Consider the following 20,593-nt stretch of genomic DNA (forward strand, 5'->3'; position numbering starts at 1 on the left):
GTTCCCATCCCAGCTCAGCTCCTAATGAGCTGAGCCATTTCGAGGTAGTTGAACTTGTCCCCTCTGGTCCTCAGCTGTCCCCATCTGTAAAATGGGCTGAAAGTTATCTGTGTTGAGCCCTTCAGCCTGCGCAAAATGACCCTTACCAAAATGACCCACCGAGGTCACCGCTCACACTAGGGGGCGCCAGGGCTGACGCTGAGCCCGAGCCAGGGGGCGGGGCCGGGTCCCAGGGGCGGGGCTTGGCGTCGGCGGGGCGGGGCATCAGCGGGTGGGTCCCGGTGCCAGGTGCGGTTTGGTCCTCCCCGGGCGCCGTAGGCGGCGCATCTCGCTGGCGCCTGGGGCCGAGGTCCTGCCGCGCCTGAGGCGGCGGCGTGAGCTGAGTAGTTGTCGTGGCCCGTGCCTTCTCTTCCCCCTTTCCGCGCCCCCAGGACCATGGCGGAGCAGGCGGGTAAGGAAGGGCTGCGCCGTCCTGTCCCGCCGTTATCTCGGGAGCCCGGGCCCAGGGCGCCTGGGGGGAGCCGGCGGCCTCTCGGGGGTTTCGGGCTCCTTAGAAGGAGGATTTGGGGAGTGAGCACAGCGCTCCCTGAAGACTCAGAGGTTGTGGGGCTCCGGGAATTGGGGAGCCGGAAATAGAGAGCTCCAAGGGGCAGGCGGGTTGGGCGGCTGCCCGCGAGTTGAGGTCCCGGGAGGAAGGGATGCTGGCTCTGCCGGGGGGCCAGCTTTTTTTGTGGACCTGGCGACTGCAGATCCCCAAGTGAAAACCCTTTCTGAGGCAGCTGAGGGGCCTGGGTTCCCTTGGAGTGAGGGTTCTGTGGAATATGGGGAGTACGGGATCTTCAGGATTCGGGGCAATTATGTGGGGATGGAGAGTTACGCTGGGTTCTGGGTTTTCTGTGGGAAATGGAGAGGAGTATGACTTTCGCGATGGGCTCCAAGGCTTCTCGGGGGTATATTGGTGCCTGCGACCCCCGGGGTCTTGGGGCTCTTTGCAGGGAAAAAGGGGAATGTGGGCTCCCTTGGGGGTTAGGACACGGATTGGGCCTAGGGAGAGATTGGAGCGTTTTTCCTGGGGAAGGTAGGCTCGCTGGGGTTCTGGGCCCTCCCATGGGAGCCGGGTCCTCCCTTGGTCTCTCTGAGACAGGCGAGGAATAGGGCAAAACACCTTCTGGAAAGATGAGTTGTCCAAGAGTGAAGGGTAGCTTCAGGCTTAGGGTAGCCGGGCCTGCGGTCCCCTCCCAGTCACCTCACATACCACCCTGCGCCTTCCTGCCCTCCTTGCGTGTCCCCCAGCACCAGGGACTTTCTGTTGCATATGTTTCCCAGACACCTGTGTAGGTGGCCCAGCCTCTGGGTCGACCAGGGTCAGCGTCCAGAAGCTTTCTAGAGGTGACGGGAGTGGAGGAGGGAGGCTGTCCTGGATATCGGCCCCCACTTCCTGGCTTTCAGCCTGTGGATAGTCACTTCCTCCATCCTGAATACAAGAACCAGGCCACCAGTGGGTCACTTCCTCACCATGGGAGCATGGGATTTTCTCCTCATTCTTAATAATAGGCTTCTGGAGAAAGAGGGCTAGGGGTAGAACTGCTCCCTGCCCCTTCCTCTTTTATTTTTATTTTTTTGGCTTCCAGAGTTCTTCAGCTCAAATGATTTCCAATGATTTTTTCCTAACCTCCGTGTAACATAGGCTTCCTGTCTTGAAGCTTGATTCTCAGAAATTTGCAAAAGATCTTAGATTGCAATAGTGCTTATTATATTTTTCTCTGAGTGAACCAAAAACCTGTCTAGAGCCATTAAAACCTCTAGATGCATTAGTTTATATACATTCTTCCATAAGAATATTTATCAGATACTTAGCCAAGCACTGAGGAGTATAGTGATGAACAAAACAGACCCAGTACTTCCTTTGTAGTGCTTACAGTCATAGAGATGGACAGTAAATAATTGAGGTAACAATTGAAATAAATGCTATAATAATTGAGATAAAGAATTGAGATAGTGCTGTAAGAGTACAGCAGGGGTGAGGAGAGTGGATAGGGAATACTTTCCCTAACAAAGCAAGTTTATGCTGATCCCTGAGGATAAGTAGAAGTTAGTCCAGAAAAGAAAGGGCAAAGAACATTCCAGCAGAGGGAACAGCATAAAAAGGCCCTGAGGTAGGAAGGCATATGGTGCCTTTGAAGAGCTGAGAGAAGGCCAGTGTGGCTTTTTTATGTGTGAGGAGACTAAGGCTCAGAAATTACTTGTTCAGGGTTCCATAGCCAAATAAGTGGTGATGGTCAGGATTCATGTTTTCCGACTTCAAATTCAGTGCTTCATCCTCTCTGTATCACAGACACCAGAATGAGGTTGCCCATGGAGTCAGAGAAGGAAGTGGGACTTCAACTTTTACTTGTTGTTCCAAGACAACTCAGATCCCTGTGTAACAGGAGAATCAACAACAAAGAAATCAAATATTTACTGAGTGTCTGTGCTGTCAAAGGCACTAGGCTGGGCCAGGTTTTACCTCTCATAAATTTTAACAGGTGCTCGAACCAGGAGAGACTTGAGATAATGTAACTCTCCTCATTTTACATATGAAGGGACTGAGGCCCAGGGAGGAAAATGGATTTGTCCAGGGTCACTGAATGAGTGGTAGAGCCAGGGCTAATCTAGGAGTTCTCCTCCATTGCTCTTTCCAATCTTCCAGGCTGCTTGAGACATACAGGATCTGGCACATAGTGAGCCCTTAATAAATATTTGTGAAAATGAATAATATATGGTTTGTACCTTCAAGAAATTCACTGTGTATTGAGAATAATTAAGAAAAAAGTGGACAAATCAGGGCCAGCCTGGTGGCGTAGTGGTTAAGTTCGTGCGCTCTGCTTCGGTGGCCCAGAGTTTGCAGGTTTGAATCCGGGGTGCAGACTGACGCACCGCTTGTCAAGCCATGCTGTGGCGGCGTCCCATGTAAAGTAGAGGAAGATGAGCACAGATGTTAGCCCAGGGCCGGTCTTCCTCAGCAAAAAGAGGAAGATTGGCAACAGATATTAGCTCAGGGCCAATCTTCCTCTCCAGAAAAAGAGGGCAAATCAAAACACGCTATTATAAGGCCTATATGCAATCACATATTTAAAGGTGGGGAAGAACTCTTTTCATATGTTCATTCCACAAATATATATTGAGTTCCTACTATGTGCCAAGCACTTCTAGGCCCTGGGGGATACAGCAGGGAACAAAGTAGACCAAATCCCTTCCCTAATGGAGTGTATGTGCTGGTGGGAGAGATAGACAATATGTGCATATATAAATATCATACATTAGGGATAAATGCTCTGAAGAGAAATAAAGTAGGATAAGGGCGTAGGAGTGGTGGAAGGTCAGGGGAGTCTCTCTGGTTAATGACATCTGAGCAGAGAAATGAAGCAAGAGAGTGAGCAGTTTGGATATCTGGGGGAAGAACATTCTAGACAGAGGGGATAAAAGAGAATGAGCAAAGGCCCTAGCCAGGAATGTGCTTGGCATGTGTGAAGAATAGCAAGATGTCCCAGGTGGCTACCAGATTTGGTCAGGGAATGCTTCTTGAAGGAGGTAATCTTATGGTTGGAAATGAGAACCTGAGTGCCCGAAAGCCGCAGAAGCCATCTGTCTCATTAGTTTCTCTACCAAGTATCTTATTACTGTACCGAGCTTGCCCTGCCCCCAGCACCTGGTTTGTCCCTCTCTGACATGTTATTTCTGTACATATCCTTGTCCATCACACCCCATGAGTGCTCACCAAGGGCCCCCAGCAGTTTGTGGCCTAGTCTGTGTCTTGCACATGGGCACACAGAAAACATTTGCTGAATTTATTTTGAAAACGTTCCCTTCAGGTTTTAGAGGTTAGTGTATTCAGCTCAACCTTTACTCAGCCAACCCACTAGATATACATGAAGGAAAGAAGAAAAGCTACTCACAATTCATTTGCCAACTAAGTGCCAAGCACTGCAGGAGGTATTGTCACATATATTATGTTATTTGTCTTAATCCTCTTGGTAATCCTGTAAGGTAGGTGGTATTATCCTCTTTTTCAAGATTAAAAGACAAGCTCAGAGAGGTTAAATAATTTACCCAAGGACACAGAACCAGGTCTAACTCTGGTTCTGCTTGACCCTCACAAATTTTTCCTAATAAACTAAAGAAAAGCAGAAGAGAACGACAGCAAGAATGAAACTTTCTGAGATGCCTATGTCTGTGCCTTAACCTGAAAAATGAGAGGCCCCTGGTTTGGTGTCCCAGACTCTCAGAGCTAGAAGGAATCATTTGATCCCTCCTTTTATGAAGGAAGACTCTAAGGTCCAGAAAAGTTCCAAAGCTGCTTTAAAAATCATGTAATCTTTTTTCCTTAGACACTCCCTTTGGTAATATTTGGCAAGCTAGTGAGGAGGAAAACCCTTTGGGATATATAGGAGAGTATCTAGAGGAATGTTAATCATTACTGTTAGTCTTGTTGGTAGTCACTTCATTAAAATGTGATCTTTTCTCTCTTGGCTGCTCCCCACTAGCTGCTGCCCTGCCCCTCTGCTTCCTGCTTTATCCTGGAACAAGTACAATTTATACACCTGACCTGCCAGTTCCCAGGGGGCACAGCAGTTACCATATTTGTTGTTTTGTGCTACGCTGAATTGGCTGGGTTTTGTTCCTGGTTCTCATTGTCTGATGGAACATGAGAAGCATCAAAGATTTTTCTCAAACGAAAGGATAGGATCTCTGCATGTTGGTTCAGGCTAGGCTTTATGGTCTCATGAGTTCTCAGCACTTGGGGCTTTCTCACCACTTTGAAGTCTGAAAAGGACTAGTTTGCAGAAACCCAGCTCTTAGACCGAGATTAAGGTGAATGTTAGTGTCTTGTGGGAAATGCACTGGCTCTGAGCTGGGGTACCAGGCTGAGCCTTTCCACTGAATGACTATGTAGTCTTGAGCAAGTCTCAACTTGTCTGAGGCTGCATAGGATAATAAAAACGCATCTGGTCTTATAGTCTCAGAACTTGGGTTTGAGCCCCTCCCAGACCAGGTTTCTGATGGTTAGGCAACTCAATTCTTTTCTTTCAGAAAAATGAAAGTGTTGGGTTAGAGTAGATGGTTTCTAAAGGCCCTTTCAGCCTTACCATCCTTCCATCCTATACAGACTGAATATATTTTATACCAGTATTCAAAAGATCCTGAAGGTGAGAACTTTGTAATGAGCCATTTGTTACAATTCTTATCTTGTTTGCATTGCACGTTTACCACTTCTTATAAGCAACAAATTCCAATAATAACTGTGAAGGGACATTTTTCTGATTATTAGACACTTATTAAGGGCCCCTTACTGTTTGAGGCTACTGGGGACATTTACTTACTCAGGCTCCGTTTCTGGACTCACAATCAGTAGCCTCTGTTGATAAGTCTGCAAATATGAGAGGTAAACACAGTAGAGGGAGAGGGTGAACAGCCTGGTACAATGAGGTATTTTCCTGGAGGAAGAATTTCCCAGGGAGACTGGACTCTGGATTGGTCTTCCATTGGGCCTCACAGAAATCTCCAAGTCTTTGTGTTATTATATTTCTCTTTCATTTCCTAGAATGAAGGCTGTAAGAGTTAGGATCATCAACTTTCAGGGTTGTAAGGGAGCTGAAAAGGCCAAGAGTATTCTTTTGGAGAATGTCTGGGCTTGGGAGGCCGAAGGCTCTGGGTGAATACCCTTGCTCAGGTACAACGTGATGGACTGAGGCCTGTGCACCTACAAGTGACTTTACCTGTAGGTAGTCACCCTGGGAGCCAGAATACTTAGTCCAGTTGAATCATCCTTGCAGACTGTTGGAGCTTATCTTTATGGCTGGCAGTTGGATCCAATTATTCAGTTGGATTTGCCACACAAAGGAGAATCTGTTCTGTACCAGGCTTTGTGCTAAACCCTGGAGATTTGAAAAATACTGATGCAGCCTTTGCCCCTTAGAGCTGGGAGAGAGGGGAGGGCAGAGAGGGAGGGACTGGAGGAGACAGAAACGTAATGAACTGTAATTACAGAACAAATAATATAGAACAGGTATAGACAAAGTGAAAGAAATACTGCCTGCCTTTGGGGGACCATCAAGGAAGGATAGAAGTTTGGTTAAGGGAAAAGGTGGGTAAAGCATGCTAAACATAGAGAATAGCTTGAGGTGTGACTGTTAGGATGTAAGAACGTGAATGTGTGTGGCAGGAATAGAAAATAGATCAAGATGTGACTAGAGCGTTCCTTTGTAAGGAATGATGAGAGAGAGAACTTCTTTGGGGCCACCTTGTGGAGGGCCATTCGTTCCTACAATAAATGTTTATTGAGGCTGTAGTAGGCCAGAGACCAGTCTTCATTTTCCTAGTCCTTTGGAGCTGACATTAGCCAACTTTTTGTGTGTGTGTGTGTGTGTGTGTGAGGAAGATCAGCCCTGAGCTAACATCCATGCCAATCCTCCTCTTTTTGCTGAGGAAGACTGGCCCTGGGCTAACATCTGTGCCCATCTGCCTCCACTTTATATGGGATGCCGCCACAGCATGGCCTGACAAGTGGTGCGTCGGTGCGTGCCTGGGATCCAAACCTGGGCCACCAACAGTGGAGTGTGCACACCTAACCGCCATGCCACGGGGCTGGCCCCATGACATTAGCCAACTTTAATGATGTGTGAGGAGTTTGCGTTCCTACCTCAGGACCTTTGCACGTGTCTGCCTCAACCCCAGTCTCCGTTGTTATGCTTCCTCCCTCCTTTTCGCCTGGTTAACTTATATTCATCCTTTAGAGCTCAGCTTGGAAATTACTTCCTTAAGGAATACTTGTTTGCCCTACCCCACCCCCATTTTCCTAGCAATGAACTTGATATCTCCTTCATGCTACTTGCCCCAATTATAATTAAAATAATTGTTATTATTTAATATCTGTTCTATGTTTAATCTCTCTCCTGTTTGCTGCCCTTTCCCCAGCACAGTGTTAGACACATAGTTGGCATGCAGTGAATATTTGCTGAAAGAATGACTAAAGCATGTCCATTGAATTTAGCAATAAGTGGTCACTGTTGCCCTTGGTGAGACAGTTTCAGAGAAATGGTGGGGGTGGAAGTCAGATTGCAGTGGATTATGCGGTAAGTGGGAAGTGAGGAAATGAGGGCGGTGATGTGTAGACAACTTTTTAATACATGTGGCTGTGAAGGGGAGAAGTAAGGATGGTAGCTAGAGGAGAAAATGGGGTCCAGATATTTTTTTAATGAGAAAGACTTGAACTTATTTAAATGATCATTGGAAGGAGCCAGTGGAGAAGAGAGTGGTGGTAGAGATAACGGAAAGTGCACATCTTCTGAGAGGTGGGATAGGATGGAGTCCAGAACAGGAGTGCCGTGCTGAACAGCTGAGCCTTTGTTCTGTAGACATCGGGGTGTCTGGGTGAGCCAGCCAAGACTGTGCAGTGGACAGGGAAAGGAAGCCAAAGACCTGAACTCCAGCTACGGTGAAGGACAGGGAAGGACTGGAGAGAGATTTGGAAGGTGGAACCAGGTGGATATGAGAGAAGAGAGTAGGGGTCTTGATTTTGTGCCTGTAATGCCTACCACAGAGCAGGTGCTAAATAAGTGTTTGTTGAATGGCTTTGAGTTTCTCAAGACTGGAGAAAGCAGAGCAGGCTCTGGAGGGTGTGGCAATAACAGATTATCTCAAACATCCTCATAGTGGAAAGTCCTGATCCTTTTTTTTTTTTTTTTTTGAGAAAGGTTGGCCCTGCACTACCATCTGTTCCCAATCTCCCTCTTTTTCTTTTTTTCTCCCCAAAGCCTGAGTACATAGTTGTGTATCATAGTTATAGAGTTGTAGCTCTTCTGTGTGGGACACCACCTCAGCATGGCTTGGTGAGCAGTAAGTCTGTACCCAGGATCCGAACCACCGAACCCCCGGCCACCGAAGCGGAATGTGTGAACTTAACCGCTGTGACACCAGGCCAGCCCCCAGTCCTGATCCTTTTTGAATTTTGGAAGCAGCCAGAAAGTGTAGAGCCAAGATGTTGCATTGTTAAGTGGGTGGTCAGGTTACAGACATTGCTTTTGGGTTAAAAACTAAAAACAAGGAATAAGGTGTGACTTAAAATAGTGAGATTTGCTGGGGCTGGGGTGTGGCAGTTCACAAACTGACCCTGAAAGCCCTTCCATGTAAGAGTTCCAAAAATGTTTCAAACTGGTACCTCTAGAACTTGGAAGATTCATTTGGATGTCTGAGTTCGTTAAAAACCCTCTCACTGGGGCCAGCCCCGTGGCTTAGCGGTTAAGTGTGTGCGCTCCACTGCTGGCAGCCTGGGTGGGGATCTTGGGTGCACACCAAGGCACCACTTGTCAAGCTGTGCTGGGGCGGTGTCCCATATAAAGTGGAGGAAGATAGGCACAGGGCCAATCTTCCTCAGCAAAAAAAAAAAAAAAAGAGGAAGATTGGCATGGATGTTAGCTCAGGACTGATCTTCCTCACACACACAAAAAAATCCTCTCACTAATTCACTGTCTCACCCGCTGTCCATAACCCAATTTAAGTGAGTTTCTCAGACTTTTCTGCCTTGGAGTTTGTGAGGATGATGATGTACTCTCTGGCCACTACCACCCAAAAACACAAAAAGGCCCCAGTTGAGAGTCTGAGAAGTTTAGATCCAGGAGGTGATGGGCGTGTATGTCCTGTCACTGTGGAACTAGAGGATAGGAGTGAGTGGGTCGAGGTTTTAAAGCCTTCTGCCAGCTTATTCAGCTCTCCTCTGGGGTATGAGGATAGCTGTCTGCCCTGGCTGCCCTAGAATGCTGCTGAGCAATCTTGAAGTGCCTGGAGCCGTGCATTGTCTATTCACGGGCGCCTATGAAACAAGGTTCGGTGACTGTCACCGTGCCTGTGGCAGTCTGGAGTTACCCAGGGAGAACAAAGCTGCATACATGGAGCGCACAAGGGAGTCTTGTAACAACTTTGTCCCGTTTTGTAGGGCTGGGTCAGGTACCACAGCTTGATCTCAGCTGCCCTCTTTATTTCAAGAAGTGGGCATCTGAGCCACACCAGGAGTATTGTGTTTTGTCCCTTTTGGAGGAACATGGACTGACTCTGCTGTTGCCCAAGCTACACAGCCCTTCTCCATCCTTTCTCAGTCTTGGTAAATCTTCCCCATCTTTCAAGGCTCAACTCAAGTGTCAGCTTCCCCTACAAAGACTTCCAGCCTTTACTCCCCTCAGTGGAATAAGCAGGAATGAACATGGTGGAGTGGGAGGAGCCTGGGCTTTAGAATGAGCCAGACCTGAGTTAAAATGCTAGATCTGCCGCTTGGCCTGTCACCACCAGCTCCAACTTTCAGCTCTCTCATCCGTTAAATGAGTGTAGTAATACCTGCCTCACAGGATTGTTTTGAGAATTAAATGCGAGTGGGTCTGTGAAAGCACCTAGCTCAGTTCTTGGCATATAGGAGGTGTTCGTTAGATGTTTGTTCTTTCCCTTCTATACCCATTACTTCTTTCTCTGAACTAAAATAGCACTTTGCTTCTACCTCTGAAATAATATGTAAATGAAAAATTACAATATGGAAGAATGTGTCTTTTCCACTGAATTTGCTTCTTGAGGAGCAGGGATGATGTTGTCCAACAGTCTCCAACATAGAGCTTTACGTCAAGAAAACCCATGATGTTGGTCGAATGAATGAGCTCCTGGACTAGGTGATGTAAAATCGGCACAACCAGGGCTTTTGAGGAATAGGAAAAGGCAATAATATGTTTAACCTAGAGAGGAGAAGTTTCTGGGTGCTGGCTGGGAACAGTTGTAGGAAAGGCTGACCCTGAAAAGAAAGAGACCTTGTTCCTTTCGTCTACTCAGAGCTATAAGCAAGGGCTGAAAGTTCTAGGAAAAGGCAGGTTTTGTTTCAGTGGAAAAAGGAACAATCAGAACCATTTTTTAAAAATGGAGTGAGACTACTTTTGAGGCCTTGAATTCCCTGTCCCTGGAGAGATGAGCAGAGGCTGGATAAGTGCTTACCAGAGATCCTGTGGAGGAGGGAATTGTGCATCTAGCAAAGCATTGGCCCAACCCTTTCAATATGAGTCTGTTAATTCAGTTTTATTCTACACGGTAGGAATCCCATCCCTGTGCCCCCTGCTATTTCAGGCCTCTGAACCCCTTGATTTTGTGTGCAGGTGAAGATGCCTGGAGGTGTCGGGGCTGTGGAGACCATGTTGCACCAAGTCAGAGGTTGTACAGGACCATCAACGAAGCCTGGCACAGCTCTTGCTTCCAGTAAGTGGGTCTGTCCTCCTGTCTTTGCCAGTGTGGTATAGGCCAGGCACTATTTCATGTCCTGGGAAATAGAAAAATAAGCTTCTGACTTCAGAGTTTCCATTTCGGTGCAGGTGAGGGGGTGGGGAGGGATGTGCCAAGGAAGGGCACAGGAGCAAATGTCAGGTGTGGCCCCCCTGACACCAGGTGAAAGTGGAAGAGCCACAGATGGGCCAGCTGCAGCTAGAGGTGGGGGGGAATGGAGGATCCCTTTCTAGAATGTCCCAGTGCCCACACTTCACAGGTGAGGAAACAGGCCCAGAAAGATTAACTCTCCCACAGCTGCACTACTGATTACACAGGTGCCTCGAGGGTTGTTTTTAGTGCAGTTGGCAGAGCCAGCTCCTCACCACAGGATGCCTTCCTAGTTTCCTGCTTTTTTTAAATTAACTTTATTGTAGCTCTTAGATTATTGTTTGGAGGCAGCTCCATTTCTTGAAAATAACACAGACTTTAAAGTCAGATTTGTTCCTACTGTCGGAGGCCAGTTTCCTCATCAGGAAAATACAGATGTTAAGAATCTGTCTCATAGACTTGTTAAGATTGAATGAAGTCATATATACCAAGGGCCTAGCACATGGTAGGCAGCCACTGAATGGTTATTTCTTTCCGCTGGGCGATTGGAATCCTCAAGAGTGGGAGCTTGTCTTTGCATTCTCCAGAACATAAACAGTGCCTGGCCTGCAGTCGTTCCACATCGGAGGCTGGGTGGGCATATGTGGCCCCCGTGGTCTGAAGTGGTGGGGCTGTGCTCACATTCTGAGAATGAGACAGACTGTGTAGACAGGCACCATGTGCTGTGATGTAGGTTCCAGCTCCCACACACAGCTCTTGTTGCAAAGCCTCCCCCTTGCTGATATCAAGTAATTTAATTGACCTTTAAGCACTTGCCTCCACCCAGAACACGGGAACTATGTCGGGGGGTTGGCCTGGAGAGTTCTGGCATCTGGAAGAGTTGGAGAAGAACCAGCATTTTTGTGCCCTTTCAGCTCTAACTTGGAGTTCTCCAATTTTCTCTGTGGATCTAATTGCCTTGGTTCCTCCTTCTTTTACCCTCAGGGAAATTGATTCTACCTTTACTGTGCCTTTTAGTAGGATAGGAGCAGAGCGTCAGAATTGTAAGGGACTTTATAGATAAACTCTTGGGCTAACCCTTTCCTTTTAGAGCACCTAGTGAGTTACCAGGCTGGGGCTAGCCTTAGCATCTAACCCATATGGTCATATTTGTTCCTGCTGTTTTCCTTTTTTTTTTTCTTTTTTGTGAGGAAGATCAGCCCTGAGCTGACATCCATACCAATCCTCCTCTTTTTTTTTTCTTTTGCTGAGGAAGACTGGCCCTGGGCTAACATCCGTGCCCATCTTCCTCTACTTTATATGGGACGCCGCCACAGCATGGCCTGACAAGTGGTGCGTCAGTGTGCGCCTGGGATCTGAACCCGGGCCGCCAGCAGCGGAGTGCGAGCACTTAACCGCTACGCCACGGGGCCGGCCCATGCTCTTTTCCTTTTTGTGTGAATGTTTTCTATCCAAAATAAGCAGGACAGGGTAGAACGTGCTAATCTTTGGAATTTCTGGATTCTCCTAGAACTAAAGAACTTCAGAACTAGAAGGGGACTCCCTGCTGTATGATATAACCACTTCATATCACAGATGAGAGGCCTGAAACCGAAAAGACAAAAAGAGTTACACAGACAGGCCATGGGTGACAAGAGCTGCCCTTAGAATTGAAGTCTTGGGTCATTTGTAGGTCTGGTCAGATGCTAGCTTGTTGGAGAGCATTGTGTGTGTCAGAGAGAGAGAGAGAACCATACGCACACATACATGCTTGTGAAGAAATAAGGCACGTTATCGTGGTGGATAAAAATGCAGGCTGTGGAATGAGACTGTCTGGTTTCAAATCCTGGCTTTGCAATTTATTAACTGGCCATAGGTGACTTCCCTGAGCTTCAGGCACCTCATCTGTAAAATGGCGATAAGAATAGTACTAACACCACAAGGTTGTTGGGGAGGATTAAATGTGATAACCTATATAAAGTGCCTAGCATAACATCTGACACATACAAAACCCTTAACAATCAGTAGCGTCACTTTATATTATATTGTGTGTGTGTTTATATACACCTACATGCATACATTTATTTCTCTTATGACACACTCTTTGGTCATCTGATGTGGAGGCTCAGGGGTTAAGGTTAACTTTGAACTACTCTGGCACAATTAAACCAAAGATCATGCCAGTGGGAAGAAGTAGAGCATCAAGATTCAGACTCCTATTTGCAATTTTGCCTCAAGGATGGGGTATCTCTAATCCAGCTATATGAAAGGAGTACATTTCCTGACTCTTGAGCTTTCCCATGCAAACTGGATGACAGGAAGTCCTCAGATGGAGCCTGGTAATTTGCTCTGGGGGGACTGGCTGCTGTGGAGCCAATTTGACTTTTGCCCAAATTGGAGGAAGATCTTTATGGCTGGGCAGACCCAGCCTGACCCCAGAAGTAACCTGGTTTTGTCTGACCCCAGAAGTAACAGGGTTATGAGGAGCGTGAGGCATCAGTCTGAATGGTCTCTTAAGGTCTCTTCCACCCCAGCACATCTGTGATTTTCTGATGAATTCAGTGTCTGGGTGCAGGCCCGCTGGAAGCAGGACCCTCCCTCCATGCTACCCAAAGGAATTCATTCTTCATGACTCCCTTCCAGCCTTGCTCTTACCCAGCTGGGCTATAGTTACAATAAAGGAAATGACTTTTCTTTTCCCCTTCCCCCACACCTTTGTTTTCGTAGTCACAGGGTGGGGCTGGATATTGAATGGACACATTGCTGGGGTTTGGCCCAAGCTCCTTCCCTCGCCTTCTGCTTACACTACCCTATCCCCTCCTGTGCAGCCACACAGGTAATCCTGCCTCTGAATACCTTACACCAGATTCTCAGGTGCCCAGGACAGTAGGAAGCCACTTACGGCTGGAACCTGGGACTTTATGGTGGAGGCCAGCTGACAGACCTCCTGGAAGTAGCCCAGTCAGTAATTATGCTGGTGCTGTTGGGCGCCTGGCCAGGATCCTTCTGATCTCTGGACACTTGGCTGACCAGCCCTCCTACTTCCTTTCCTCAGTCTTCGCAATAGGCCTGTTTGGACTCTAAGTACCTCTGGCCTTTCCTTTCCTTGAGCAGTGTCATTGGTTCTAGAGCTGGGGCCATTCTCTCTGAAGCTCTCCGGAACCAGCTCCCTCTCACTGGGGGAGGCCAGGAAAGCAGCCAGACTGCATGTTATTTGTAGCTGAGGTTAAAGTGTCGAGCTATGAATGGTGATGTGGCCTCTTGGCATGTTGGCAAACCAAAGAACCCTGACAGGTTTTCTGACGATTGTCCCTTCACCCTCATCAGAGGTGTTTGGCCAAATAGGAGGGTTCATGGGAGGAGGGAAAAGCTGCCTCTGTTAGTCTTTATGGCCCCTACCTGGGACTCTGTTGCTTGCCCTGATTCCTAGCAGCAGCATCAGAGGGAAAACACCACCATTCTTAAGGTTCCTGGGAACTGTTCAGGGCCTCCTTTCTCAGGATGATGAACACAGACTGAGCTCTCTCTTTTGAGAAGTGAGTTCTAATGCCTCTGCTCTTGAAAAGAGATAATGGAGAGAGCTCTTGTCACATCATCAGGCAACAGATCATTTCCGCTAAATTTCTGACTCCAGGAAAGGCCGGTGAAGAAATTACACACATAGCGACCAGAGACTGTGGTGTAATGGGCTGGCTGACAACAGAGTATTTTCTGTGATGCTGAAAGCCATGATCATTTTCTCACCCACACCCGCTTCTAAAGAAGCACAGTAGAATCATAGTTATAGTAATAGGTACCATTTATTGAGTGCTCACTCTGCACCAGACACTGTCCTAAGCATTTCACATGCATCATCTCATTTAATTCTTACAACAACCTAGTTGTACTGCTGGTCTTACCTATTTTATAAATAGGGAAATGGAAGTTACTTGCTCAGTCATCCCAGCATAAGCTGGGATTTGAACCCAGTCATTCTGACTCCTTGCTTACAAGAGTCTCTTTGCATTTCTGAATATGGGCATGTCATTTAACCTCCCTGAGGCTCAGTTTCCTCTTCTGCAACTTCAGGGTGAAAACACTCACCCTGCCTGCTACACACTGGTGGTGTCAGATAACATTGAAGGGTATTGGTTCAAAGGCTTCATGAACTCTCAAGTGTCAATAAAAGTGCTGTTAAATTTCTCCTGGGTCTCCGGGCTCCTGGTGTGGGAGTCAGTGGAGCAAACCTGCCATCTGCTGTTCTACTGTTGATGTTGCTGCTGCATTTATGGACCCAAGCCTTTGATTCTAGTTTGCTTTTTGTCTAGTTTATCTTTAAGGAAACAGCCAGCCAGAAGATCATTAAGACTGGCTGTTGGACAGGGGACTGGGGCCTGCCTGACAGAGGGACAGGACAGACACCTGGGCCTTCCTCTGCCCCGACAAGGGACTCTAGCATGAACACAGGGTGGGACTCCTAGTATGTAGCAGCAGCATATAACCTTCAGTGTGCCTTAATCCTGCTTTGTTCTTTGGGAAGACACAAGTAAGACCCTGTGATAGAAGCCCCACGCTGCAGTCGGGGGGCCAGAAATGGAGAGGGGTGGGGGTGGGGCCAGGGAAAGATGATTGATGTTTATTAAGCATTGTATTGGGAGTTTCACTTCAATTATGTGATTCAACCTTCACAATAACCCTGCAACTCCATTTTATACTAAAACAAGCAGGCCCAGAAAGGTAGAGTAACTTGCCCAGGGTCACACAGAGCTGACATTTGAACTCAGGTCTCCCTAGCTCCCAAGACTGTCCTCTTTCCTCTGGGACTTCCAGGAAAGAACCGTAGACTTGAAGTCAGAAGACCTGGATTTAAGTCTCAGCAGAGCCAGGCTAGCTGTGTAACTGTGGGCAAGTTCCTTTGCCACTCTGAGCCTCAGTTTCTTATCTATAAAATGTGGTAAAAATAATTCCCCTCATGAAGTAGTTGTGAGGATCAAGGAGGTAATGGAGAAGAAAGCATTCTGAAAACGTTAGAATGTTATGATGTGAAGGGTTAGCAGCAGCACACGGCAACATTGTGCTTCTTACGTTAACTATTCACATATAATTTTGAGCATCTATATTGAAGGCACCAAATTAGATGCTGTTGGGGATACAGATTTGACATACTGGTCTGGGCTTCTGACTGGCTCCCTCAGACAGCTGAAAAAACAGGTAATAACATGGAGCATTCCTAATAGCGCGCTTCCATTTTGACTCTCCCCTGACACAACCTTCCCTTAATAATGTTCCAGAGGACAGCCTCGTTGGTTTGTCCACTGGCCACTCTTCAGTCTTCATCTTATATGACCTCCCAGACTGCGCTAGAGGTAGTAGAGAAAAGTGGATCAGAATTTGGAGTCAGGCTGCTGGAGTTTCCATCCCAACTTCTCTTTTTTTTTTTTTCCCAATTGCGGTAACATTGGTTTATAACATTGTATAAATTTCAGGTGTACATCATTATACTTCTCTTTCTGCATGGATTACATCATGTTCACCACCCAAATACTAATTAATAATCCATCACCACACACATGTGCCTAATCATCCCTGTCACCCTCCTCCCTTCCCCCTTTCCCTCTGGTAACCACCAATCCAGTCTCTGTCTCTGTGTGTTTGTTTGTTCTTGTTTTTATCCTCTACTTAACAGCAAGATCATAACGGTATTTGACCTTCTCCCTATGACTTATTTTGCTTAGCATAATACCCTCAATGTCCATGTATGTTGTCACAAATGGCTGGATTTCATCGTTTCGTATGGCTGGGTAGTATTCCATTTTATATATTGTATACCACATCTTTTTTTTTGTGTATGTGTGTGAGGAAGACCAGCCCTGAACTAACATCCGATGCCAATCCTCCTCTTTTTTTTTGCTGAGGAAGACTGGCCTTAGGCTAACATCCATGCCCATCTTCCTCTACTTTATATGGGACACTGCCACAGCATGGCTTAACAAGCTGTGCATCGGTGCGCGCCTGGGATCTGAGCCGGCAAACCCTGGGCCACCGCAGCAGAGCGTGCGCACTTAACCGCTTGCGCCACCGGGCCGGCCCCATACCACATCTTCTTTATCCATTCGTCCCTTGATGGGCACTTAGGTGCTTTCAAGTCTTGGCTATTGTGAATATGCTGCAGTGAACACAGGGGTGCATGTATCTTTACGCATTTGTTTTTTCCTGTTCTTTGGATGAATACCCAGCGGTGGGATAGCTGGATCGTATGGTAGTTCTAGCCTTAATTTTTTGAGGAATCTCCATACTGTTTTCCATAGTGGCTGCGCTAGTTTGCCTTCCCACCAGCAGTGTATGAGACTTCCCTTCTCTCCACATCCTCTCCAACACTTGTTGTTTCCTGTCTTGTTAATTATAGCCATTCTGACGGGCGTGAGCTGATATCTCATTGTAGTTTACGGGCGTGAGGTGATATCTCATTGTAGTTTTGATTTGCATTTCCCTGATAGTTAATGATGTTGAACATCTTTTCATGTGCCTGTTGGCCATCTGTATATCTTCTTTAGAGAAATGTCTGTTCAGGTCTTTTGCCCATTTTTTAATTGGGTTATTAGTTTTTTTGTTGTTCAGATGTATGAGTTCTTGATATATTTTGGAGATTAACCCCTTATCAGATATATGTTTGCAAATATCTTCTCCCAATTGTTAGGTTGTCTTTTCATTTTCTTGATGGTTTCCTTTGCTGTGCAGAAGATTTTAGTTGATGTAGCCCCATTTGTTTATTTTTTCTATTGTTTCTCTTGCCCGGTCATTTTCATGGTACTTGAAAATATGTTGCTAAGACCAATATCGAAGAGCATACTTCCTATGTTTTCTTCTAGAAGTTTCATGGTGTCAGGTCTTACATTCAAGTCTTTAATCCATTTTGAGTTAATTTTTGTGTATGGTATAAGATAATGGTCTACTTTCATTTTTTTGCATGTGGCTGTCCAGTTTTCCCAACACCATTTGTTGAAGAGACTTTCTTTTACCCGTTGTATGTTCTTGGCTCCTTTGTCGAAGATTAGCTGTTCATAGATGTGTGGGTTTATTTCTGAGCTCTTGATTCTATTCCATTGATCTGTATGTCTGTTTTTGTGCCAGTACCATGCTGTTTTGGTTACTATAGCTTTGTAGTATATTTTCAAATCAGGGAGTGTGATTTGTTCTTTGTTCTTTTTTCTCAGGATTCCTTTGGCTATTCGAGGTCTTTTGTTGTTCCTTATAAATGTCAGGATTCTTTGTTCTATTTCTGTGAAAAATATTGTGTCCCAACTTTTCTTATCAGCCACCTGACCTTGAGTCAGCTGCTTAACTTTTCTTTGCCACAGTTTCCTCATCTATAAAAGGGGAAATGATGGTTCCCACCTCAAAAGGTTATTGTGCAGTTTAAATTTGATCATGTATTCAAAGCCCTTGGCACAGTGCCTGGCCATAATTTGGACTTAATAGATGTTAGCATTTGTTATTAGTGTCTTTGTCACTCTTGAAACCTTCTCTTCCCTTGGCTTCCATGACATTCCACACTCTCCTGGTTTTCCCCCACTTCTCTGGTCATTCCAGTTTGCTTCTGCTCCTCTATCCAGCTCTGAAATGTTGCTGTTTGCTCTGTTTTCTCCCTAGGCAGTCTCACCCGTGCCTGTGGCTTCTGTTGTCCTCCACACAGTGACAACCCTGAAATCAGTATCTCCAGTCCAAACCTTTCCACTGAGCTCTAGACCTATCTATCCTACTGTCACCTTCACATGTCCCTTTGAATGTCTTCCAGGCACCTCAGACCCAGCTGGACTTTCAGTCTTCCCCCCAAAACTGGCTCCTCTTCCACTGTCACCTGTCCTGTTGAATGGCATCACCATCCACCCACTGCCCAAGCCAGAACCTGGGAGTCCTCCTTGATGCTGCTTCTCTCTCATCCTCCATATCCAAGCCTATCAGTTCTATATCCAGATCATATTTTGAATGCACCCACTTCTTTCCATTTCTGCCACCACCACTACACTGTTCCGTGCTACCATCCTCTCACCTGGATGGCTGCAGTAGACTTCTAACTGTCCATAGTCACTCTGCACCCCAATCCCTTCTTCACAGAGCAGCCGGAGTGAGTGATCTTTAAAAAAATCTGACCACGTCACACTCTGTCGTCTCTCCATCATTATACACTTCCACGATTTACGTTCTTGGATAAAGACCGAAGTCCTTACTGTGGCCTACAAAGCCCCCTGTGGTGTACATAGCCCCCTGTGGTCTGGCCTCTCCCCACAGCCTCCTGCTCTCTCTACTTCAGCCTCTCTGCCCTTCTTCAAAGGGTCCAAAATGCATCCTCCTTTCTTCTGACAAGGCCTTTGTTCCTGCTGTTCCCTCTGCCTGGAATGCCCCCTTGCCCTCTTTTGGCCTAATTAGCTCTTGCTCATCCTTCAGATCCTTACCTGGATGTCTCAGGGAAATAGTTATAAAATAGGTCATGGCCCCTGTTTTATGCTTTCATAGACCTTTCCTTTGAAGCTTTTTCATGGTTCTAATTTCATGTTTATTCATGTGATCATCTCCTTAATGACATCCTGAGACCTTTAATAGTTTGTAAGGATAACTTCCTCAGGGACCACGGGGCTTTTTGCCCCTCATTTGGTCACCACTGAGCATATCATTGGCATGGGAGGGATATTTGTTGAATGAATTGCCTGAGGTGGCCAAAAGATATGATGTAAGCAAGGGCTTTCCCTACCCTGTGCCTTCCCCGCATCCTTCCCTTAGTAGCCACCGTGGCTGCGCTTACTCTATACGGCAGAGAGGAATTGGTTCCAGACATTGGGTTGTTTTGGAAAATTGTCTGCAGGTGTTGAGGTGAGGAGTTAAAACTTTGTCTTCTGCTGGTGGAATAGCCAGAGTGGCTGACCCAGGAGTGCTCCTGCCCAGCAGCAGGTCTTGAGCTGCAGTCCTCTGTAGGCACAATCCAGACAGGAGCAAGCCCTGGAGAGAGAGGCGATAGAGGGAAGAGTGAGTTCAGCCCAAACTAATTATGAATTGCACTGAAATCTGACAAATCTCAATTTTAATCGTAAGTTTTTTTATTTATTTGTTTTTTAAATTTTAGAAATCTTTGAAGGATGGCATTAGCTAAAGATAACCATTAAGTATAGAGTGGAAAAAATGGAATACTTAGATCGTATCTTTTACTTGTGGGTGATTTATGCTGGGGAATGGGTGGATGGGTTGGCAGTTCCCTGAGAACTTGGAAATAAAGTTTGTCCTCTTTGAGTTAAACTAGTTAGATCTACATGTAATGAGAGCAGTCTCAGGTGCTTAGTTAAGAGCACAGACTCTTCTTGGGTTCAAATCTTAGTTTTGCCATTTATTAGCTGTGCACCTTGGGCAAGTTACTTACCCTTCCTGTGCTTCATTTTCTCATCTATAAAATGGAGATACTGACCTACTGCCTACCTCGGAGTGTTATTGTGAGGGGTGAGTGAGTGAAGTCATGTGTAGCACTGGGTGGGAAGAGGGCCTCGTACAGAGTGAGCACTCATGTGTTAGCCGTTTGTATTAGCTATTAGGGAGGCACATGTCTTCCAGGGCTGAATAATATGTGAATTGATGATGGTTACATATGTAAAGAAGTAATGATTTTTTTTTCAATTAAAAAATAATTTAGGGGCCGGCCTGGTGGTGCAAGCGATTAAGTGCGTGCGCTCTGCTGCAGTGGCCTGGGGTTTGCCGGTTCGGATCCCGGGCGCGCACTGACGCACTGCTTGGCAAGCCATGCTGTGGCGGCGTCCCATATAAAGTGGAGGAAGATGGGCACGATGTTAGCCCAGGGCCAGTCTTCCTCAGCAAAAAAAAAAAGAGGAGGATTGGGAGATGTTAGCACAGGGCTGATCTCCTAACAACAAAAAAAATTAGTTTAAAAACCAATATAATAATGAGTGGCCAGCAGTGAAACGGAAAGTGAAAAGTCAGTGAGGCAAAACTAATAGTGTGTCAGGGGGCCGGTCCCATGTCGTAGCCGTTAAGTGCGCGCGTTCCGATGCTGGTGGCTTGGATTCGGATCCCAGGCACGAACCGATGCACCACTTGTCAGGCCGTGCTTTGGCAGCGTCGCATATAAAGTGGAGGAAGATGGGCACAGGTGTTGGCGCAGGGCCAGTCTTCCCCAGCAAAAAGAGGAGGATTGGCATGAATGTTAGCTCAGGGCTGATCTTCCTCATTAAAAAAAAAAAAAAAAAAACAGGGCCGG

At 46.5% G+C, this 20,593-nt stretch overlaps 1 protein-coding gene across 1 annotated transcript in view; it reads left to right on the forward strand.

Moving 5' to 3' along the window:
* The first annotated feature begins 346 nt into the window (after positions 1 to 346).
* The window catches only part of LIMK2 (LIM domain kinase 2), a 55,403-nt gene continuing 35,156 nt past the window's right edge, over positions 347 to 20,593 (forward strand). Inside the window, exons 1-2 of the mRNA XM_058531807.1 lie at positions 347 to 451; positions 10,164 to 10,263. Of these exons, the coding sequence (XP_058387790.1) occupies positions 436 to 451; positions 10,164 to 10,263 (116 nt within the window). The 5' untranslated portion in view covers positions 347 to 435. The remainder of the gene's footprint in view (positions 452 to 10,163; positions 10,264 to 20,593) is intronic.

This window comes from Diceros bicornis, chromosome 35 (assembly GCF_020826845.1).
Source record: "Diceros bicornis minor isolate mBicDic1 chromosome 35, mDicBic1.mat.cur, whole genome shotgun sequence".
In the NCBI taxonomy this organism is placed as follows: domain Eukaryota; kingdom Metazoa; phylum Chordata; class Mammalia; order Perissodactyla; family Rhinocerotidae; genus Diceros; species Diceros bicornis.